Source organism: Balaenoptera musculus, chromosome 3, assembly GCF_009873245.2.
Source record: "Balaenoptera musculus isolate JJ_BM4_2016_0621 chromosome 3, mBalMus1.pri.v3, whole genome shotgun sequence".
In the NCBI taxonomy this organism is placed as follows: domain Eukaryota; kingdom Metazoa; phylum Chordata; class Mammalia; order Artiodactyla; family Balaenopteridae; genus Balaenoptera; species Balaenoptera musculus.
This window is the reverse complement of record NC_045787.1, coordinates 122,055,938-122,078,731: the sequence shown is the minus strand read 5'-3', so window position 1 is coordinate 122,078,731 and position 22,794 is coordinate 122,055,938. Positions and strand designations below refer to the sequence as shown.

At 43.5% G+C, this 22,794-nt stretch overlaps 1 protein-coding gene and 1 pseudogene across 6 annotated transcripts in view; one reads left to right on the top strand and one right to left on the bottom strand.

The window, feature by feature from the left end:
* The window catches only part of PPP2R2B (protein phosphatase 2 regulatory subunit Bbeta), a 466,791-nt gene extending 449,593 nt beyond the window's left edge, over window positions 1-17,198 (top strand). For 4 of the 6 annotated variants that reach the window (XM_036849101.1, XM_036849103.1, XM_036849104.1 and 1 more), the window contains 3 exons: window positions 5,736-5,905; window positions 13,135-13,226; window positions 15,855-17,198. In XM_036849101.1, coding sequence (XP_036704996.1) covers window positions 5,736-5,905; window positions 13,135-13,226; window positions 15,855-16,134 — 542 coding nt within the window. In that variant the 3' untranslated portion in view covers window positions 16,135-17,198. The remainder of the gene's footprint in view (window positions 1-5,735; window positions 5,906-13,134; window positions 13,227-15,854) is intronic. The other 2 variants (XM_036849102.1, XM_036849105.1) reach the window with 2 other exon arrangements.
* LOC118891948 lies at window positions 1,216-4,038 on the bottom strand (annotated as a pseudogene).
* Window positions 17,199-22,794: the final 5,596 nt, after the last annotated feature.

The window sequence follows — 22,794 nt, the reverse complement described above, 5'->3', positions numbered from 1 at the left end:
TTGCTAGAGGAAAAAATATCACTTACATCAGGGAAAATTATACTATACTACCAGTTTAAAATAAGCAATAGTTCACATAATATTAGAGAAATTCTCTCTTGCCTTACAAATGCAAAATAAATCCTCCAGACTCCCTTCTCTGTAGAGACCACCAGCTCACTATCCAGGCTCTGAAACTTAGCACAATTAGGGAAAAAACAAGACAGACTTCAGTATGAGAAGGAGCCAAAACATTTCCTGAGAGAAGCATTTCTGATTTTGTTTTTGTTAAGCATTCTCTTGATCTTTAAGCTCTTTTTTTAAAAACAAAACAAAACAAACAAAAAAAACCCCACTCAATTCCCAAGATCAGTTTGAAAATGAAAAAAATAGATCTGATGGCTCTCACAGCAACCTTATCATGTCAAGGCAATTTAACTCACATCTCCTGATACTTCCTCCCCATTTCCTACTGACAGCGTCCCCCCCTTGCCCTTAGAGTAGTTGAGGTTCCCTGTAATACAGACCCTTGGTCTTTTTAGCGTTAGCTAAAACACGTATTTTGAAAAATGTGTTTAGTAAATACCCTTCAAGTCCTGACCTAATTTCCTGATATATAAAGCACATAAGAGGTGGTGTCCCCTGCGACTGTCTAATGCTTACCAACTATTTAAGTTCCCTTGACTCTTTAAGTTTGCCTTTAGAGATTAAAATTCAACATAGAAAAACAATCAGTTATCAAACATCTATCCCTAATTTAGAGTAAAGCTACATTACATAGCAAAACTCCACTTATTAAACTCTATCTCATGCAAACTTAAAATTTTTAAAATAGTAATTCCAGGCCCCAAGGTAGACCATGAACCTACTTACTTAGATGCAAACATGGTAAACACTTTAAAATTTTTTTTTCAAATCTTCCTAAAAGAAGTGTGTTTTTGCTGATCAACATTATACATGAAGTCTGTTGCTAAGGAACACAATTTTTGACCTGGTAACAGAAATCATTCTGGTAATCTGACACACGACCAAGATGCTAAGACTATAGAATTAACGGCATTCTTTTGGATTCTGTCCTTTAATAATTTTTAAGTGGGAAACCATGAAGAGGCTTCCAGCTCAGTAGAGACATTGATTAAAGCTTGGTAAAAATGGGCAGGTTTGCAGACCTTGGGTAACGCACGTCAAATTCAATAGGCCAAAGGAGTGAGTTTTTCATGATGGGGCTCTCACCACTCACAGGGTTTGGGCCAGTTTTCCATAGCCTCCTCTCCCAGCATCCTAGTCCTGACGATACTCATCTCGTACATGGCCTCCAGAACGCCCACAGCCATACTGCCTGCCCTCCTTAAAGCCTGCGTCCCAGTCTGTGCGAATGATCCGGTCATCCGGACGCGTTCCATTTATGTACCACATGGCATTTTCTGTATCTGCTCTTGAATAGTGTTCCACAAAGGAGAACCCACGTGCTGTTTTCTTCATTTTATCCAGGCCCATGATGATTTTCTTTATGTCACCACTTTTGCTGAAGAGTTCATAGATTTGTTCTTCAGTTGTATAAGAGGAAAGATTTCCAACATACGGTGTACAGCTTTCCTTCAGTAATTAATTTTTCCTGTTCTTCACTGTCACCCTGGAAGTGCTGGTCCCAGTGCTGGCTCAGCTTGACGTAGGAGTCGCTGCACAGCGCCTTCAGGAGGCCACCCGACCTAGTGCACAATGTGGCCAAGGACGCCGCCACTGTGAGAATCTTCTCTTGTGATTTGATGACTAACTTTAGTGTTGTGCTTGGATTCCTTTTTTCTTTTTTGTGTGTGTATCTATTGTAGATTTTTGGTTTGTAATTACCATAAGGTTTTGATATAGCAGTCTATATTTAAACAAGATTGTTTTAAGATGCTGGTCTTTTAATTTCAAATGCATTTCCAATATCCTGCATTTGTACTCTCCTCTTCTCATGATTGGTTTTGATATCACATTTGTGTGTGGATGATTTCTTACCTTAACCAGTGAGCTTTTCCATTTGTAATTTTCTTGTTTCTACTTGTGGCCTTTTCTTTTCTACCTAGAGAAGTTCCGTTAGCATTTGTTGCAAAGCTAGTCTGGTGGTGCTGAATTCTCTTAGCTTTTGCTTGTCTGTAAAGCTTTTGATTTCTGCATCAAATCTGAATGAGATCCTTGCCGGGTAGAGTAATCTTGGTTGTAGTTTCTTCCCTTTCATCACTTTAAATATATCGTGCCACTCCCTTGTGGCCTGAAGAGTTTCTGCTGAGAAGTCAGCTGATAACCTTATGGGAGTTCCCTTGTATGTTATTTGTTGCTTTTAATATTTTTTCTTTGCCTTTAATTTTTGTCAATTTGATTACTATGTGCCTTGGGCTTGTTCTTCTTGGGTTTATCCTGCCTGGGATTCTCTGCACTTCCTGGACTTGCGTGACTGTTTCCTTCCCCATGTTAGGGAAGTTTTCAGCTATTATCTCTTCAAATATTTTCTCAGGTCCTTTCTCTCTCTCTTTACCTTCTGGGACCCCTATAATGTGAATGTTGGGGTGTTTAATGTTGTCCCAGAGGTCTCTCAGACTATCTTTATTTCTTTTCATTCTTTTTTCTTTATTCTCTTCTATGCCAGTGATTTCCACCATCCTGTCTTCCAGCTCACCTATCCATTCTTCTGCCTCACTTATTCTGCTATTTATTCCTTCTAGTGTATTTTTTATTTCAGTTATTGTATTGTTCATCTCTGTTTGCTTGTTCTTTAGTTCTCCTAGGCCTTTGTTAAACAAACATCTCTTGTATCTTTTCGACATGTGCCTCCATTCTTTTTCTGAAATCTTGGATCATCTTTACTATCATTGCTCTAAAGTCTTTTCCAGGTAAGTTGTCCATTTCCACTTCATTTAGTTGTTCTTGTAGGTTTTTATCTTGGTCCTTCGTCTGGAACATAATCCTCTGCTGTGTCACTTTGTCTAACTTTCTGTGATTGCAGTTTCTTTTCCGCAGGCTGCAGGGCTGTGGTTCTTATTGCTTCTGCTGTCTGCCCCCTGGTGGATGAGGCTGTCTAAGAGGCTTGTGCAGGTTTCCTGGTGCAGGTCCCTCTGGTGGGCAGAGCCATGTCAGGGGGTGTGTTTAGCAAGCAGCTGTGTGCTCAGGAAGACTTTAAGCTGCCTGTCTGCTGATGGGTGTGGCTGTGTTCCTGCCCTGTTGGTTGCTTGGCATGAGGCATCCCAGCACTGGAGCCTACAGGCTGTTGGGTGGTGCCAGGTCTTGGTGAGAAAATGGTGGCCTCTGGGAGGGCTCACGCCAATGAGTACTCCCCAGAACTACTGCCACCAGTGTCTTTGTCCCTGCAGTGAGCCACAGCTGCCCCCCACCTGTGCAGGAGACCCTCCAATACTAGCAGGTAAGTCTGGCTTAGGCTTTTATGAAGCCACTGCTTTTTTCCCTGGGTCCTGGTGCACACAAGAGTGGGGTTTCCGTGCCCTCCAAGAGGGGAGTTTCTGTTTCCCCCAGTCCTGTGGAATTCCTGCGGTCAAACCCTGCTGACCCTCAAAGCCAGATTCTTTGGGGCTTCTCCTCCTGTTGCCAGACCCCCAGGCTGGGGAGGTTGATGTGGGGCTCAGAACTTTCACTCCTGTGGCAGAATTTCTATAGTAAAATTATTTTCCAGTTTGTGGGTCACCCACCCAGCAGGTATGGAGTTTGATCTTACCGTGGTTATGCTCTTCCTGCCGTCTTGTTGTGGCTTCTTCTTTGTCTTCAGATGTAGGATATCTTTTTTGATAGGTTCCAGCATTTTTTGGTTGATGATTGTTCTGCAGTTAGTTGTGATCTTGGTGTTTTTGTGAGAACAGATGAGCTCACATCCTTCTTCTCTACCATCTTGTCTCTGCCTGTAGATTTTCTACATAGAATTTGATAATGACTCTGTGAGTGTGTTGAATGGGCAGGAAAGAGGAAGCCTTGGGGGATGAGTTACTCAGTAACCTGAAGACAGATGTTTGGTTCAGCCTAAAATTGTAATAGAAACGCTTATTAAGTGGAACCATACTCAGTTGTCATTATCGTAGGTCAAAAATAATCAAATGTAGGCAGATATGTATAGCTCAACATCATACATGCTAATCACCCAGAAGGCAAAGATTTCATTAATTTATCTGGCTTTGGTTCCAATCAAGCAACAAATATTTATTGAACACATATGTGCAAGAGTCTCAGTTCAAAGATAAGAAAAAACAAAATCCTGCCTTCAAGAATCTCACATTCCTAGTTGAGATAAGCCATGGATTGTTAAATGCTAATGTGAGAAATGATGCTTTCATTGGGAGAGTACCTGAGCAAATGCTAAGTGAACAGGCCAGACCAAGTGTGATGGGGTTTCAGAGAAAAGAAAAGATCATTTGGGGCTAAAATAACATGTAAAAGATGAGACATATGAATCAAGCAAAATATGACACAATGAAGGAGGAATGATCAGGCAGGGCATAAAAATGGGAAACATCAAGATGTATTTTGCACATCCAATTTGAACCGCAGAAGTTCAAAAACAAGGTTAGAAAGATGAATTAAGGCAGCTTACAATAAGCTTCAGTGTCTTTTATTCCTGTAAGTGCTTTTTATTCCTGTGAGTGGAAATCAGCTGAATCTGTTGAATGAAATAATAAGCAGCTAGATACCAGAGCAAATGGAAAATATACACAAAAGACATTGTAGCCAGAGTTTACCTATGCAACTGAGGCACAGAAAAGTTAAGTAACTGCCCAAGGTCACACAACTAGTCAATGGTAGTCTGACCTTAAGCCCAAGGCAGTCTGGCAGCAAAGTCCCACTATTAAGCACCATGATCCAAGAGATATGTATACACAGGTCCACACAAAAACTTGTGTTTATTCATAGCAGCATTATTCATAATAGCCAAAAAGTAGAAACAACCCAAATGCCCATCAACTGATGAATGGATAAACAAAATGTAATATAGCCATACAATGGAATATTATTCAGCCATAAAAAGGAATGAATCATGCCACAACATGGATGAACCTTGAAAACATTACACTAAGGGAAGGAAGCCAGTCACCAAAAAAGAATATATATATATATACATAGAGAGAGAGAGAGAGAGAATGATTCCATTTGTGTGACATTTCTAGAATAGGCAATTTCATAAAACAAGAAAATAGATTAGTGGTTGCCTAGGGCTGCAGGAATAGGTAATGGGGAGTAACTGCTAATGGGAATGGAGTTGTGGGTTTTTTACAAGGGATGAGGTAATGAAAATGTCCTAAATTGAGACTTTGTTTATGGTTGCATGATTATGTGATTATACTAAAAAAAAACCCACCAAACTATAAAATTTAGATGAGTAAATTTTATGGTATGTGAATTATATCTCAAAAAAAGGCATAAACAAAATTTTTAAGTGTGTAAGATGACTACAGGTTATAGTATACACAGTGATACCCAGCAACCATGGGGAAAAGTGAAAGAGTCAGATACATAGATCTGGAGCTTGTGAACCGTCAGTGCCAGATCTGTGGATGTGACAAGTCCCATGGGAGTCCTTCCGTGAGAAACAAAATATGGAAACCAGTGACAGCTTGTTCTGCTGCCAGGGAGCTGACAGTTCTGTTAGCAACTTATATTCTACAGATTCCAGCCCTACTCCAGGTTAGACTGTTGGCTTTCTAGCTGGCCCAAACACGTTAGCATCAGCTGATAAGGATGTACTAAATTTGTTTTGTTTTGCTTTTGTTCTGCAGTTTTTGAAGAGCCGGAAGATCCAAGCAACAGGTCGTTTTTCTCTGAAATCATCTCTTCGATTTCGGATGTGAAGTTCAGCCACAGTGGGAGGTATATCATGACCAGAGACTATCTGACGGTCAAAGTTTGGGATCTCAACATGGAAAACCGCCCCATCGAGACTTACCAGGTACAGACCACCACCCACTAATACGTAGATTGGGCACTTCTTCAAGGGTTCCAGATCAGCCCCTGCCTGCAAAGGCTTACAAAGCAGAAGAATAAAAGACATGCTGAGCCAGTTAAACATCCAGAAATAGCAGGTAGACAGTTCAGTGTAAGTCTGGATAGATCTAGCCTAGAGGAAAGGTCAGGAACCATGCCCTGAGGTCCCAGTGTTTACAGGCTGGGAAGAGGAAATGGATTTGGCAAGAGAGACTGGAGAAAGTGCCAGTGAGGTAGGACGGAAACTGAGAGGAGTCCTGGAAGCCAAGTGAAGAAACTGTCTCGAGGAGGAAGAAGTCACCAACTGCCGAATGCTGTTGCTGGGTCAAGGAAGGACTGAGAAATGGCCAATTGGATTTAGTGACATGGAGATTACCAGGCACCTTAATGAAAGAGTTGTAGGTGAAGTGGTAGGAATGAATGTCTGATTGGAGTGGGTTCAAGAGAGACTGTAACTAGAGGATGGGAAACGTAGTGAAATTTTTTTTTAATTTATTTGTTTAATTTATTTATTTTTGGCTGCTTTGGGTCTTCGTTGCTGCGCGGGCTTTCTCTAGTTGCAGCGAGTGGGGGGCTACTCTTCTTTGCGGTGCACAGGCTTCTCATTGCAGTGGCTTCTCTCGTTGCGGAGCATGGGCTCTAGGCACGCGGGCTTTAGTAGTTGTGGCACACGGGCTTAGTTGCTCTGTGCCATGTGGGATCTTCCCGGACCAGGGCTTGAACCCCTGTCCCCTGCATTGGCAGGCAGATTCTTAACTACTGAGCCACCAGGGAAGCCCTGTAGTGAAATTTTGAAAGAGATTTTGTTCTGAAGAGGAATAGAGAAATGGGGTAGTAGCTGGAATGGAATGCAGGATTGAGGAAGTCATCACAGCTTGTTTTATGCTGATAGGAGTAAGCCCATAGAGAGGGAGATAATTAATTGAAGCAGTCAACTTCTCAAGGGAATAGATTCCATTGCAGAATTGGACTTAGATGAGGTGGGCAAGTCATCCGTCAAAGGAAAGAGAAAAGAGTAAATAGCTACAGATGCAGTAGGTTTGTCAATTTTGTGATGGGAACATACAGATGGTTTCTTCTTATTGCTTCTATTTTCCAGTAAAATAAGAAGCAAGGTCATTAGCTGAGTGAGAAGGAAAAGTGTAAAACTCATCTAAGAGAGTGAATTGACTAGGGCAGTATGGTAGGGTTGCTCAGGGATCCACTTGAGGTTTATATTATTGATTTAAAGTGAGACTAAGATTGTGTGTTTTTTTCCCAGGCACATTCACCTGCTTGGTATAGGTAAGGAAGAGCAGAAAGTTAGATTTAACCAGTGATGGGGTTTTGCCAAGGAAGTACAATGGAAGGAGGGAGAAAAGCAAGTTTGTTGAAGGTATCTATTAAGGGAGTGATTGATTGATTGGAATGATGGTTGGCTGAATCTAAGGTAGGTAAGAAAGGGAAAGAAGAATTGATAGAATCAAGATACTAAAGGGCATGAACTAAAATGATAGGAAGTAGCAATAGAGTGATACTTATTCAACAAATACAGTTACAGTAATGACAAGGCTCATAATATGACCCAGAAAGCAAAGGACAAAACGCACTGAAAATGAGGCCAAGTAACCAAGAGTGAGAGTCCAGAGTATTCGAATCGCTAAGAATGATGGCAGGGATGGCGATGGAAGAGAGATTGAGGCGCTAGAGTGGCTTCCAGGAATGGGGTAGAGGGGCTGAGAACTGTCGATGACTGCAAGAAGGATGGGTAGCAGGAAGTCATGTTGGATGGCATGACTTGGAAGGAGCTGAGGACCCGAGACAGGAATAGGTTGTCCTGAGCAGCACGGAACCCACCCACCTTGGCACGTGAGGGCAGAAGTCCAGCCGCCACGTGAGTGGCCTCAGGAGAAGCAGGAAACGTTGAGAGAGGAGGTTGAGGACACTGAGGACTTTGATGGCTGACTGTGATGCTGTAAAAAGGTTTGGGGGCCAGAATTCAAGACCACAGATGTGGTCGAAGTAGTTTGGTTACCCCTGTGTGTTTGCGTTCTCATTGTCCCCCACATGCTGCCCTCAGGCTCCCGCTCACAGCCCTCATCTTCAGCACAGGGCTAGAGCAAACAGGAGTGTCCCCTTCCAGCTGCGCAGTCAAACCATCTGGTGTTACATCCCTTAGTACGAAAGAGATGGCAGTGGGAACTAGAACCTGAGAGGGGGTGATATTGACAGGGGTGTGGCCCGCTGGAGAGCCATGCTTAGAGAAAAGTAGATTAGGCTACACAGTGGGGAGAGCAATTACTACTTCTATTTTAGGGAAAGACTTTTAGAACAAAGCTAGCTAGCTGTGACGTGAAATCATCAGCATTTTAAGATCATGGTTCTCAAACCATGTTTACCTAGTAGTAGACGTAGAAATGTTTGTAAAACACTGAGAAAGAGCTCTCATAGCCCATTATTGAAATTAAATATTACAAAAATTATTTAACTTATTTTAGATGACATATTTCAAAGCAATTTAGTTTCTATACCGTATCCGATGGTAATATAGTATGTCAAACTGAGTGAGTGAGTGTCTGGAACACTATTGAAAAAATTGTAAGGACTGGTCCAGTGGGAAGGAATTCCATCATCAATTACTACTGCCTTCCCTGGGCAGGGAGACAGGTGATACTCTTTTGTATCTTATCTTCAGACATCCATCAACTGATCTCAAGCATGTTTCTAGGAATAAGAAGCTATAGACTTAAGTATGATGAGCTATGTTCACGTTTTCCTATAGAACAGGGGTTGACAAACTGTGACCCGTGGAGCCAAATCCAGCCCCCCATCTGTTTTTGTAGAAGCAGTTTTATTGAAATACAGCCACCCCTGATCATTTACCTATTATCTATGGCTGTTTTCATGCCACAACGGCAGAGTTGGGTCGTCATGACAGAAGCTGTATAGCTCACAAAGCCTAAAATATTTACTGTCTGATCCTTTACAGGAAAAGTTTGTCAACCCCTGAAATAGAAGAACAAAGCAACAGAGTTTAATCGTGCTAGACCTCACAGTGGTCTATCAACTATACAGTAGCAGGCTCCCACAAGTACATGATTTGAGAAGCACTGTGTTGGGAGACTCGGCTCAGTGTCAAGAAGGCCATCCCCAAGCTCATAGGAACATAGCATAGAAACAATATTTGCAACATGAAGAGAGAAGCATCAAATAGGACCACGAGTCTTAAGTTTTCCCTTACTCTGCTCTCTAGATGTTTGTTTCTCATGTCTGTATCTTACCTTTTTCTCTCTCTCCTCTGATGGAAAAAAGTCCATCTTCTCTGCCTAAGAGTTTTTTTTTTTTACAACAGAATATATGTGCAACATACCTTCATAGTATAATAGATCATCTTTTCCTGTAGAGGCCCTCAGTTGGAGGTAGTCAGGAACTTCCCAGAACTGCTCCATACTGTTGGTAGGAATGTAAACAGGTACAGCCACTATGGAGAACAGTCTGAAGGTTCCTTAAAAAACTAAAAATAGAGTTACCATATGATCTATCAATCCCACTCTCGGGAATATATCCAGAGAAAACCGTAATATGAAAAGATACATGCACCCCAGTGTTCACCACAGCACTATTTACAATAGCCAAGACATGGAAGTGACCTAAATGTCCATCATCTGTCGATGATGAATGGATAAAGAAGATGTGATACATATATATAATGGAATATCAATAAGCCTAAAAAAGAATGAAATAATGCCATTTGCAGCAACATGGATGGACCTAGAGATTATCATACTAAGTGAAGTAAGTCAGAAAGAGAAAGACAAATATCATATGATATCACTTATGTGGGGAGTCTAAAATATGACACAAATGAACTTATCTACAAAACAGAAACAGACTCCAGAGAACAGACCTGTGGTTGCTAAGGGGGAGAGGGAGTGGGGGAGGGATGGATTGAGAGTTTGGGATTGACATATACACACAGTACTATATATAAGATAGATAACCAGCACGGACCTACTGTATAGCACAGGGAACTCTACTCCATACCATGTAATAACCTATATGGGAAAAGAATCTGAAAAAAAATTATATATTTGTGTGTATAACGGAATCACTTTGCTATACACCTGAAATTAACACATTTTAAATCAGCTAAACTTAAAAAAAAAAAGGTGCATCAAATAAATAAATAAATAAAAAGTCTCAGGAAAATAATGAAAAAAAAAGTGCTCCATAACAGATGCAAGGAAGCAGTAGGGGGAGATAAGACTGAAAATAAGAACTATTTTGCCTGTCTTTTTCCTCCAAAAAGTAGGAGATCTGGAGTACGAGTGTAATAAATTTGGCTCCCATTGCCCACTGCACTAATTCCATCTTGACATCCTTCCCCTTCAGAAGCCCCACTCCTCTTCTTCCTCTATTACACAGAACTTGGGAGCAAGTCAATGATAAAATCAAGAAAAGGCAAGAATCAGGCTTGCTTTCTAGACAAGAGATGGATTCTTGAGGTCAGGGTCCTCCAACCATCAGAAGCAAAGTTCGACCCCCGATTTATGCCCTTACCTCTACCATCACTTTCTTCCAAGGAAATACTCTGTGCTGATTTGGGAGAGGGGGAATTATAGTCAAGACCAGGCTTAGGCAAACCATGACTCAGAGGCCAATCCTGTCTGCCACCTATCTTTGTAAATAAAATTTTATTGGAACACAACTCCCACTCATTTGTTTATGTATTATAGCTGCTTTTGCATGACAAGGGTAGAGTTGGGTGGTTGCTATATGGCCCACAAAGTATAATTATTTACTATCTGGGCCTTGATAGAAAAAGTTTGTCAAGACCTGGAATCAGCTCTCTCTTTGTCCCAGGACTCTGTTCTGCTTTGCTCAAGGATTCTTAATGATAACTAGAGATCTTCAACAAGCAGAAATGGCCCTACAAACAAAATCGCCTTCCAGATCAGATCTGAGCCACTTCCAATATGCACAAAAGGTGGAGGAAGGGAAGGACAATGATTTAATTTATAGCAGAGTTCCCAAGCTCAAGACACAAGCCTCGCCCTTACATACCATTACCTAACAAAGCCAAAAGCCCAGCTGCAGATGGATTCTCTTGTCACTACAGCACTGAAGCAAATACCCTGACAAGGCCCAGAACTATTTGTTTGGGAACAAGAGAGTAAAGGTGGAGGAAATTAATTTGCAGACTTAGAAATCCTTACACTGTCCAAATAACTCAGAGAGCTTTTCAAATACCCAGAACATCTAATGGAACAAGGAATGAATCTGACCTCATTCCTCTGCCCAGTGCTAAGCACACAGCTGAGCCTCTGAGCTCAGCCTCCAACAGAACTCTGGGGTCAAGGGAGGAGAGGGGCCCAGGCTGCAGGAAAAGGGAGAGTGAACCATCAGTGTCCATCGAAACAAAGTCCAACAGTGCTTTTCATAACGTCCCTCTGCCTTCACCCAATTTTAGCTCCCTCTTGGCCTCACCTCAGTTCCTTATCACAGCTCCTGTCTAGGACTGAGACCCCCACATAAGGCGAGGCCAATGAGGCAGAGCCAGTGGGAGGTCGATTGCTAGAGAAGACAAGAGTGTGTATGTGCTCCAGAACCCAGATCCCGGGTTCACTTCCCATTCTGTCATTTCCTTTCCTGTGTGATCTCGGACAAACGGTGTCCTACCCGGTACTTCATCCTCTGTTAAAGCGAAGAGAATGACAACACCTACATCCTAAGATGATGTTAGAGATGAAATAAGATTCTATGGCTAAAGTGCCTGGCTAATAATAACAAGCTGGCATATTATGTATACCTGTTATAATTACCAGTCCCTATGACAGAGCTCAGGAAGAATTCAAAATTGCACCCAGATTACTACCCTCCAAGCCCTAATCCTCTGCCTATTTGCCATCTTCACCTGAGATGCTGAATGCAGCTGGAGAAAAACACCCAACCATGCTGACCAGAAGCATTTAAAATTCACATCCAACAACTTCAAGCGGCCCTCAGCGCCTTCCAGAAACCCTGCACTGTTTCCCAAGCACCCCCTCCCCTTCCTCACTCTCAGCTGATAACCTTGCTTCTTATTTCACTGAAAAATAGAAACAGGAGAAAACTGCTGCATACTCCAGGGCTGTGCCATGCACATCACATCCGAGTCTACTGGATGAGCTCCCTTTGCATAGACATCTCCAAATTATAGATCCCAAAAATGAACATGGCAACTCCATCTTTCCACTTGCTCAAGAGAAAGATGCAGGAGCCCTCTTTGACTCCTGTTTTCCTCTCCACACTTCACAGTGGATCCATCCCCAAGTCCTATCATCAGCTCTCCTTCCAAACACGTTGAGAATCCGACCACCTCCCACCACTGCCCGCTCTGGTCCAAGCCGTCATCTATCAATCACCCAGGTTCTACCTAGCCTCCCTGCCTTTGGCCCTGCAGGCTTACACTCTGTCACGACACAGCAGGCTCAGGATCCTTCCTGTGTAGTCTGTTCACATCACTCAGAGTAAAGGGCCTACGGGACCTGGTCAGCACACGCTGAGGCCTCCACCCCACTGCCTCCAGGACTCCTGCCTCTGGGCCTTTGCATTTGCTGTTCCCCATGCTTGGAAAGCCTTTCCCCCAGATACCACTGAGGTGCATTCATTTCCTTCAGGCTTCTGCTCCAATGCCACCTTCTCAGGTGAACCCTTGACTACTCACCCTGTATAAAATAATGCTCCCACTCCCTTTTTCCATGTTTTTTTCTCTATATTTTTATCACCATCTAAAATATCTTATATATTTACTTGGTTATACCATCTCTTCCCCAACACTAGGAGGAAAGCACCCCAGAGGTATTCTGTTCACAGCTCTCTCCCAACCACATAGCAGGCATTCAATAAATATTTGTCGAATAAAAGGCGGAATGAACGGGGTCCTCTAAATCAGCTTAGAAAATGGGAATCTCCCACTTAATGGGCCCTGCTCTCTGCCGCCATCTATGTACGCAAGCTTGTTTAATCCACACTAGCCATGTAAGCAGCTCACTAACCCATCTTAATGTCCCAAGGCTGAAACGGGCCACACCTGGGTTCAGATCTGAGACCATCTGATTCAAGCCACGTTTACACTGAAAGAATTAACAGCTCACATCCAAAGAGGAGCTTCACACAGAGAAATCATTTTTAAAAATAATAACACCCTCTTAATGTGTCCTCCCCCCCAACCAGGTTCACGACTACCTCCGCAGCAAGCTGTGCTCCCTCTACGAAAATGACTGCATTTTTGATAAATTTGAATGTGTGTGGAATGGGTCAGACAGGTAAGAAAGGTCTGTGTGGCTGGGAACTTTCCAAAGGTGGTCCCTCTCCTTGCGAAGGCCCTGGGCTGTGTATCCTAAGCAGGGTGCAACCAAAGGGAGATCAAAATCGGCCCCGAGGCCTGGCAGAGACACACCGTGTGGACCACTGGATGACCCTTGAGGCAGGCCTGGAAAGGAGGGAGGGATGAGTGAGACCCTTGACTCCTCTTTCAGGACTGACTCAGGTGACCACTTAACCTCAAGAAAATCCTACCTTGTACACACAAGACACTCCCAGAGCTGGGTCAACATGCCTAAAATGAAGCTCCACCGGCAAATTTCCAGCATGAATAGTTCAGATGACTGCAGAGTGTGCTTTCTAGATGGAAAATTATTCCTTGAAGCTGCCAGTATAGACCTGGCCAAAGGCCCTGGAGGTTCATTAACCGAATTCTACTCGGCCTCATTTATCACATGTCCTGAAAGTGATTTATGACTGTTTTAAGGCCTTTGATTTCAACAGTACTTCCTATTACCTCCCCATAGTTTCTTTTTGGTTTGACATATATCACAGATGACTCTCTGACTTCCAGGAGAAGTAAGCACAGGCTACCGGGGGCTGTTCCCCCAATGAAGGCGGCACCAGCAGTAGTGCTTGGAAGCAGGGAAATTCTGTCACGGCAAAGCACTCAGAGAGTCGAGCTCTTAGTGAGCACAGGCTCTCTCTCTGTGACCCTTGTTGGGTTTTTTTTTTTTTGTCAGTGATCCAAAATCAGCCTTCCACTTAGCAGGCCTGGAAGGAATCACCACGTGGCAGAGGACGCATGTCACACTGCCCAGTTGGTAGAGGGCAGAGGGCAGAGCAACTGTGACATATTAACAAAGGCCCTCGAGGGGAAAAGAAGCTAGCCCAGCCCTATTATTTTATTTCTTTTCATTTACAGCTGTCATTTTTTCATTGTTTATTAAGAATAGGGCTTTTTGTAATATTTGTGGTTGTTATTGTTCCAGTTTCCCTCCTATCTTAACCAAGATTCAAAAACTGTACTTACTAGGTACTTTCACACACATCATGTTTTTTAATCCCGACCACAGTCCATCAAGATTGTTTTCACCATCCCCATTTTCCAGTTGAGGAAACTGAGGCTCAGCCAGATAAAGTAATCTGCCCAAGCTCATGAACTAGTAAGCAGTGGAGACAAGAGGAAGAGTTTGAATCCTAAAATCAACATGCTTTCCACCACATTACAATTTCTTTCCATAACTGAGAAAATGTTATTCTTGGTCCAGATAAGGTTGAGATTATTTTCCCAGAAAAGACTTTCTCTTACTGTTTAAAAACAAGTCGGGTCATGGTGAGGGAAGCAAAGGTCAGTGCATGGGAAGCAGTGAGGCCAAGTGGCTGAATGCTTGTGCCTCGGAGTCCGGCAGATGTGGGCTGGAGACCTGACTTGGCTACTTCTTAGATGTGTGACACTGTACAAGTCACTCACTTTTCCTCCTGTGTAAATCCCTTACATGGGATGAAGGAAGAGTAAATGAAGTCTGGGGTAAAGCACTCAGCACCCTGCCTGATTGGTGAGGTAATAATAGCTCGCTCTATGACAGAAACACACATTTCACAGCATCAGTTTCCTGGGCCAGCATAACAAAATCTAACCCTTGGTTAATTTCTTGGACAGCTAACAAAGTACCCAAAAACTCAGCCCCTTGGCTGTAGCCCAATCTTGTCGGTTTTCCTTCACCTTTCTCCAACCCCAGATGAGACGCTGTGTTCTCCCATCCTAACCTGCCACTCAGAGCCTCACCCACAAACAAGGCCACGCCCACCTCTCCAGGGGACAGCCATAATGGGACGCTACTTGATATCTTTCCCTCAGCCTGTCATCTTGTCCAAACTGTCACCGTTAAAGGGTCAGTCCATTGCTTCTGGAAGGCTCTGGCATTCACTGCTCTCTTAATCAATTGTAGATATGCCTGAGAATGGATAACTCTTGTAGAAAGGTAGACACCATCTGTCAGTCCCCTCAAAGGCTTATTTCCTTATCCTGCATCCTTTCAAAATTGAATTTTTGTTTACTCCCTTCCCGAGTGAGACCATGATGGCGCCTCATTTTTTGGAAAAGGCTGAATTTAGATCTAGTTCTTAGCAGGGGGAGGAAACATGCTGGCCTGTGTGCTGTGCTGCCAGCATCCCTCCTGCGGTGCTGATGCAAGAAAGCCTTAGCGGTCGGGCAACACAGAGTCCCTCCTACTGTAACCGTGCTTTACATGTACACAGTACAATGACGGTTGTTTTCAGTATTCCTACTCTCATAACTAACTTCACCCCAGCCTCAAGAATCCTGATGTGAGGGAGGTGGGCTGGGATCATTAAAACCCCTGGACCCGTTTATGGAGCCCAAGAACCAAAAGGAATCTCTTGGTAAATAACAAGGAGGGTTATCACGATCCTTCACCCAGCCAAAGAGTTTGTTGCTATCAGTGATTCCAAAGAAACTCAACAGTCACACTACAAAGCCTGTTGCAGTTTTTGGTCTCTTGTTTGTTTCTCGTGTGCCGTAAGCTGGCCACGTTGTGGTGTCGTTTGCTCTAGAAAGCCTTTGTCTGTAGCACTCAGTCACTGCCTTTTTCCTCTGTGCCTTGCAGTGTCATCATGACGGGCTCCTACAACAACTTCTTCAGGATGTTTGACCGAAACACCAAGCGCGATGTGACCCTTGAGGCCTCGAGGGAAAACAGCAAACCCCGAGCTATCTTAAAACCGCGCAAAGTGTGCGTGGGGGGCAAGCGGAGAAAAGACGAGATCAGTGTCGACAGTCTGGACTTTAGCAAAAAGATCTTGCATACAGCTTGGCATCCTTCAGAAAATATTATAGCAGTGGCGGCTACAAATAACCTATATATATTCCAGGACAAGGTTAACTAGGAGGACAAGTTATTACTTAATAATCTCACATACTGAATACTAGTCAAACACGTTTTTAAATGTTTCTTTGGGTGTTCATTTGATGCATCGACTCTAATTTCCCTCTGCAGGAAACAAATGGAATAGAAGTCCACGGAGTCCAACCTTCCCAAATCCCCAGTTCTAAGAAACTTTTGTCAAACCCAACAGGTTCTGGGACACTTCTGTTTAGAATTGAGAGCTGCCAGCTAACAGTAATTCTTCCATAGCTGACTTGAATTTCTGATGCTTTTATTGCCCCGTTTTCTCTGGTGGGTCCAGTGTTTTGTTTCTAGGTGTCTGCTGAGATAAAATGAGGTTGTCTGTAGTATTTAAAGAGAAAAGAAAGAGATAAGTTTTTTTTTTTAATTAAGCAACTCCATTTGATGATGATTGAAAAAAAATTCAACGAAAAATAAACACCGTTTACTCTACTCTTAGAGAAATTCTCCTTGTTTTGTGAAAAATCAGAACCAGTCAGCATCTCCTGCCCCTACAGCACTTTTTTTTTTTCCATTTTCCATTTTCTTTTTCACAATTTCATTTGAACCAGAGATTTATTTCACAAGGCTGCAAAGAGGATGCAGAATGGGAAGGGAAAAGGGCCACATCAGCACTGCTATATTCTTTTCTTGTAAGCGCCATAGAAACAGCCTGAGAATTTGGCTAGGAAACACCATGAATGCTTCAGGGGACATAAAGAGAACACTTCGCTTCTCAGAGTTAGCTTGGCAAGGCCATGTACGGCCAGATTCCATCTGCTGCTTTGTTACTCTTGCTTTTTGTTATTTTAAATGGCTCCATATAATCCTCTACTTACATGTTCCTTGGCTTTTTCCCTTCAACCTTTTCCAGCTTATTTATTCCATTGACTTCTTTCTAAAGGCTGAGTCCTGGTTGTTTATTATCTGGCATTCTAAATGCAACAGTAAGTTGGAGGCCATGGCACCACCCCTGGCTCCCAGAGAAAGTGGGTCTTCAAAGCAGCCCCCTCCCCTCTTCCTGGGTTTTGTAACCAAAAGTAACAATCCATCAATCTCCACTGTAGCTAGAACAAAAATGGCCAATAAAAAAATGCTGCTTTGTAAAGGCTAATCAAGTACTTCTAATCCACCCTAAGCTCACCATCTAGAAAAACAGACCAGAGGGTTCTCCTCCTACAAAAATGGAATATGGGGGAATCAAGAAGCTTTGACATCAAAGTAAAGTCTGCTTGAAACTGGGGAGGCTGGTTCATCCTTCCTCCCCACCCACCCCCGTTGAGGATTCAGACATATAACTTCCAGAAGGTCTCCTGTGACGCACCTCTGGGAAAGAGACTAAATGAATTCAAAAGACAGAGAAATTTGAAACGGAGGCTCACGGAGGAGGTGGGAGGTACTCAAAGCCGGGCCTGGGCTCAGTGTCTCCATTCCTGTCACCGTGACTCATTTCCCCAGACTTGCATTTAGTGAAATGGCTTGACATGAGAATTTTCCTTTTAAAGAGAAATTTTCTTTCGCTTTGTATATTTATTAGAAGTCCCAACGTTCAAATGTAATTTGTTTTGGAAGAGGGAAAAATAGTGAAAGAACCATCTTTCAATTCTAAGCTACTATCCATTTAATAACAGCTTTTTGGCAAGGAAATAACTACTTAAATGAACAATTTTGTAAGATGCGGCTCAATTTCAGAAACATTAAAATATGAACAAATACATCTCAAAATTGAGGAAGCATGTGGATGAAGGCATGCCTTTCTTCTCCGTGTTTATCTTTCCTGCGATGAAAGCCCCAGTGGAAACTCTTGGGGCAGGATTTCTGGCCTGAGGGAGACAATGTTCTCAGAGGAGACCAAGAGAGCATCAGAAACTTGTCCAACTCACAGAGAACTGTGGTATCAGGACAGATAGAAGGACCAGCCGGTTCCTGTCCTGAGTTGACCATCAACTTCCTCACGGCCTTTTCTCTGCTTCCCCAAGACTCAGCCCCTCTGTCTGTACCAGTTGACAGGACAGATCATTGTTCCTCAGACTTAAGCATCGACCCACCTCTGTACTGTTACTCATTTCACATTTATTTAAGTCACCTTTTCTAAAAGCAAGACTTAGCCTCCTCCACACAAAGAATATTCATGAAATGTCAGTTTTCATGTTTTGTTCTAACATTAAAATGATCACATAACCATTAATGTAACAAACATGTACCCATTCACCACCTACAGGCATTTTGTGAACCCCAGGGCACATGCTTACCAAACTTTGGGACACTTGAGTTCTGATGCCACAGAACATTTAAGCCTTTGGAGCCATCAGAGACTTGCCATGGACAACGGCTCTTCACAGATTGGAGTCAAGAGTGCTCCCCAGAGCACATACATGAACAATTTTGGTCATGGCTTTAAGGGGTTCACAGGCCCCCCTATAGCCTATCTGTGGCCTCCATCTCAAAACCCCTACACTAATCCAATACCCTCACCACATAGGTGTACGGTCTGAGATCTTCAGCGTGGGAGGAACTTGCAAAAGACGTCAGAGCTAAGAGCAGAGGGCCGCCATCCTCCCCTTCCCCCTGAACAGAGGATGCACCAGAGCAAACATCGAAGACTCCTAAGTGGAAACAGGAGGAGAAGGCCCTAGAGAGGTCAGGCCTCGGCAACAATCCCCACCACCATGCTTCAGCAATGACCTGCTCTGCGCAAGGTACAGAACTAGGTATTTACACTTGCCATCTCCTTCCGCCCCAGGGCTGGTGATTTTCTTGGTTGGTGGCACCTAGAAGTCAGTCCCTTTTCCAGCTGACACTCAAAGCTATGTGAAAGCTGACTTGCCTCCTTTTCGATGGTTTGTTGTGCTCTCAGAACCCTGCCCTACCTTAAATTTACCCCACAAGGCCTGCTGCTTGGTACTGGCCCTCAGGTTATACTGGAGGATGTCTGTTGACTTCTGGGAAATGGGAGCTGCAGCTTCCCGGGCTTTGATTACAATCATCCTAATGCAACAGTCCATTCCTGACATTTTAACAAGCAGTTCAAAAGCTCAACGTTGGCAGACATCCATGCTTTCACCTCCAGAGGACGAAGGTGAGCTGGAAGAAACAGAGAAGGAAGACACAAGGCACCATGCAGCAGTGGGATGTCCATAGGTGAATGGGCAACAGGAGCCAACATGCTTCTTAACTCTTTAATCTCTGGCTCCTGCCTTTACTCTTGGGGGTGGGGGAGCATCTCTGAACCGCCCAGTGGCCTTGTAATGAACTCAACCATATCAACATGCATTAGGCAACCAGCATGTGGAAGGCGGAACAATTGTCAGGTGGAACAAAAATGAAGCTACCATTCTTTTAGCTCAGTGACCCGATGAAGTAAGTCAGCTGTCTCCAAGGTATTTCTTTTGAACCTCCAGGGTCCATTATAATAAAAGTTAGACCCTCTAACGCTTCATCGCTGACAACGTGGGAGACCATTTCTCTTCCTTCAAACCTGCAGAGTAACTACCCAAAGCTTCCCTCCTACCCCCCGACCCTGGGCCCCATTCTTTTTTCAGCCCCTCTGCTGGCTGCCTCCAGGGCTCAAGAAGGCCCTAGTAGGCCTAATAACAAAGTTTTGTGGGGACACTATTGTCCACAGACTGAACGAAGGAACCATTCCTAATTTGTCCTCTTCCATCATGGCCATGCGCAGATGAGGCTGGTGTGCTTTAAACACTACCCCCCAAGACACAGCAAACCCCCGTTCACCCCTGGGAAATGTTCACACTCTGGGCCTCTGTCATACCTTAACTCGCCTCTTCCCCCTGTACTTCTAAGTCAAGTCTCAGGAGCCACTTGCTGTGGGAATGACTTGCCTGGTCAATGGAAAGAACATGGATCTAGGGGACAGGAAGTGTGGACCCTGCTCCTGGCTCTGCCACTAAGTGAGGAGCTTAGGCAAGCCGCTCAGGGCCTACATCAGTCACATCGCCTATAAAGGGGTCAGAAAGCCGTCCGCCCTCACTCATGGAATGACTGTGAGGGACACAAGAAACTCATTTACTTATAACCGCTTCGATAAGCTTAAAGCACCACCAAATAACAACAGCAAAAATATTCACGGAGGACATATGGGTGATTTCTCATATCTCCTTCCCTTAACCCCATGAGATACATGCCAGTGTTATTCCCATTTTGCAGATGGGGAAAGAGACTCAAGTTTTCAACATAGCCAAGAGCACATAGCCAGTAAGTGGTAGAACCAGGTCTCCAACTCTAAAGCCAGAGTTCTTAAAATACTGCTTCTAATACATGATAGTAGCTAACATTTTTTGAGTGCTTTCTATGGGCCAGGCTTGGGTCTACAAATTCCCCATGTTATTAACTCATTTACCTCCAAAACTCTAGAGGCAGATACTATTATTGTTCCCTTTTACAGATAAGGAAGCAGAGAGATGATACAACTTGACTAAATTTATACAGTTCACAAGGGACAGAGCCAGACATTCTGGGCAAAGTTCTTATCCTCTCTCCCCATCTCACATTATATATAGATGGAAGTTACCGATTAGAAAACAAGTTCCAGTAATGGCCAGTAAGTTCATCAACGTTAAACATTTGAGAGCCTGGTTTGTGTCAGGCATCCAGGCCCTAGGCGAGGGGCTGGGGTTCCTGAGATGTGTAAGCCGCTGGTCCCCACCCTCCAGGAGATGACAGCCATGTGTGTGGCGGACATACTTACAATACAATGTACAAAGTGCAGAAATGGTACAGAGAAGGAAATGGTTAATTAATGAGGACTGGTAAGAAAAAGTTTCTCAGAATAAGTGACATTTGAGCCGAGTGCTAAAGCAGTTTCCTCAACAAAGAATGATACGCCTTTCCAAGAGAGAGAACAACACATACGAGGTACCCAAGCAAGAATGGATCTGGCATGGGAGCATGAAGTCAATGTTTCTCTAATTCTATTAAAAACACATTTTCAATTTGCCAGAACTGGCCTACCCCTTCTTTCTTTCATTCATCCAATAATAAATATTTATTAAGCACCCCCATCCAAGTACTGTATTTAGATGTAAAATAGATAAAAAGAATAAAAGGAAACCAATAATTATGAGCACTTATTATGCAGCAAGTGTTGTGCTAGGCACTTTTTAAAATCATTACAATCACCTGACAGATAAATACATTATTCCATTTTTATAGTTGATAAACAGATTCAAAAGGGTTAAGTGACACAGTCACTGTGACACAGCCAGACATTTTATATAGATCTGTCCTGGTGCAGATCCTGTACTTCTTTCCAGGTAATGCATAGCTACCTTGTCTTATTTTTTTCCACTAGTGAGGATATTCACAAACCATCTCTCTGTGACCAAACATTGCCTGACAGCTAACCAGGAAAACAAATTTGGTCTGTCACCAAAGCAGAGAGTGAAGTCAAGTGGCTCACAGAGGTCTCCAGCCACTGACCCTGACCTTATTCTTACTGTTTAACCATCCCCCAATTTAGATCTTCCACACCCCATTGGTTAACTGCTGGTGGCAGAACCAAGGTGATCTGCTGTCTCTGCTGATTCCTACCTCGGACGCTGTCAAAACAATGATCGCTGTAGGGCCAGAAACAGGGGTTTAGTGACTGTTTCCAGATTCTCAATCCACTCCCTACCCCCAATTTCCTGAAGAGTCAAGCTTGGTGTCTTGGATGGCCAGTTTCCCACCAGACCCCCTCCTGCTCACCTGTCTCAACTTCCAGTTGCAACCCCAATCATTTGGTAGCTGCATTTGGTTTGAGCAGAGAGAGCCTTTCTCCTGAACTCATCCTTGTGTGGAAACCCTGAGAACACAGCGAAGTGGGACCAGCCACAAGCGCTGGGATTCTTGCTGTGGTTGGCTAGTGATATACGTCCTCCCAGCCAAAACAGTAAATTCTTGTGGAGGTCAAAGAGAACCCCACGAAGGCTGGAGTAGAAGTGAGGGAAGGAGGCTGCCTTGCTGGCAGAAGGAAAAGCAGTATCTGGGCACTCTATAAACAGTCACTCAGCTGGGTGATATTCATGCATTCATTCATTCATTCATTCATTCCTCAATAAACATTTAGAGATTAATCATGTACTACCTGCCAAGCCCTGTGCCCGGGTGGTCTGGGGAAGCAGTAGTGACAGTCCCTGTCTTCATAGGGCTTATAGTGTCATGGGAGATGCAGGCAAACTCCCAGGCGATGATAGCAGTAGAATGTCAAGGGTAAGAGCCCAGGATGCTTGCCTGGGTTGACATCTAAGCTCCACCACTTATAAGCTAAATGACCCTTAACAAATTAACCTCTGTGTCTCAAGTTTCCTTACTGATGAAATAAGGATAAAAATGGCACCTGTCTCATAAAATTGCCGTGAAGATTCCTAGCCAACAATAAGGAGTCAATGCACATTTCTTGCCCTTGTTCTCCTAGTGCTGAAAAACGGTCTTATGCATGCCCTCATGGGTATCTCCTGTGCCAGGAGAATACAAAGTAACAGTACCTCACCCGGACCACGAGCTCCCCAGACAGGTGATGACTACTGTAAAACCTGAGAGATAAGCAGGAAATTAGTTATCCAGGGGATGACAGAGGAAAAGAGTGCTCCAGGCATCAATATGGTATATGTAAAGGCAAAGGAGCACATGGTGTAATTAAGGAACTTATAATAGTCTGGTA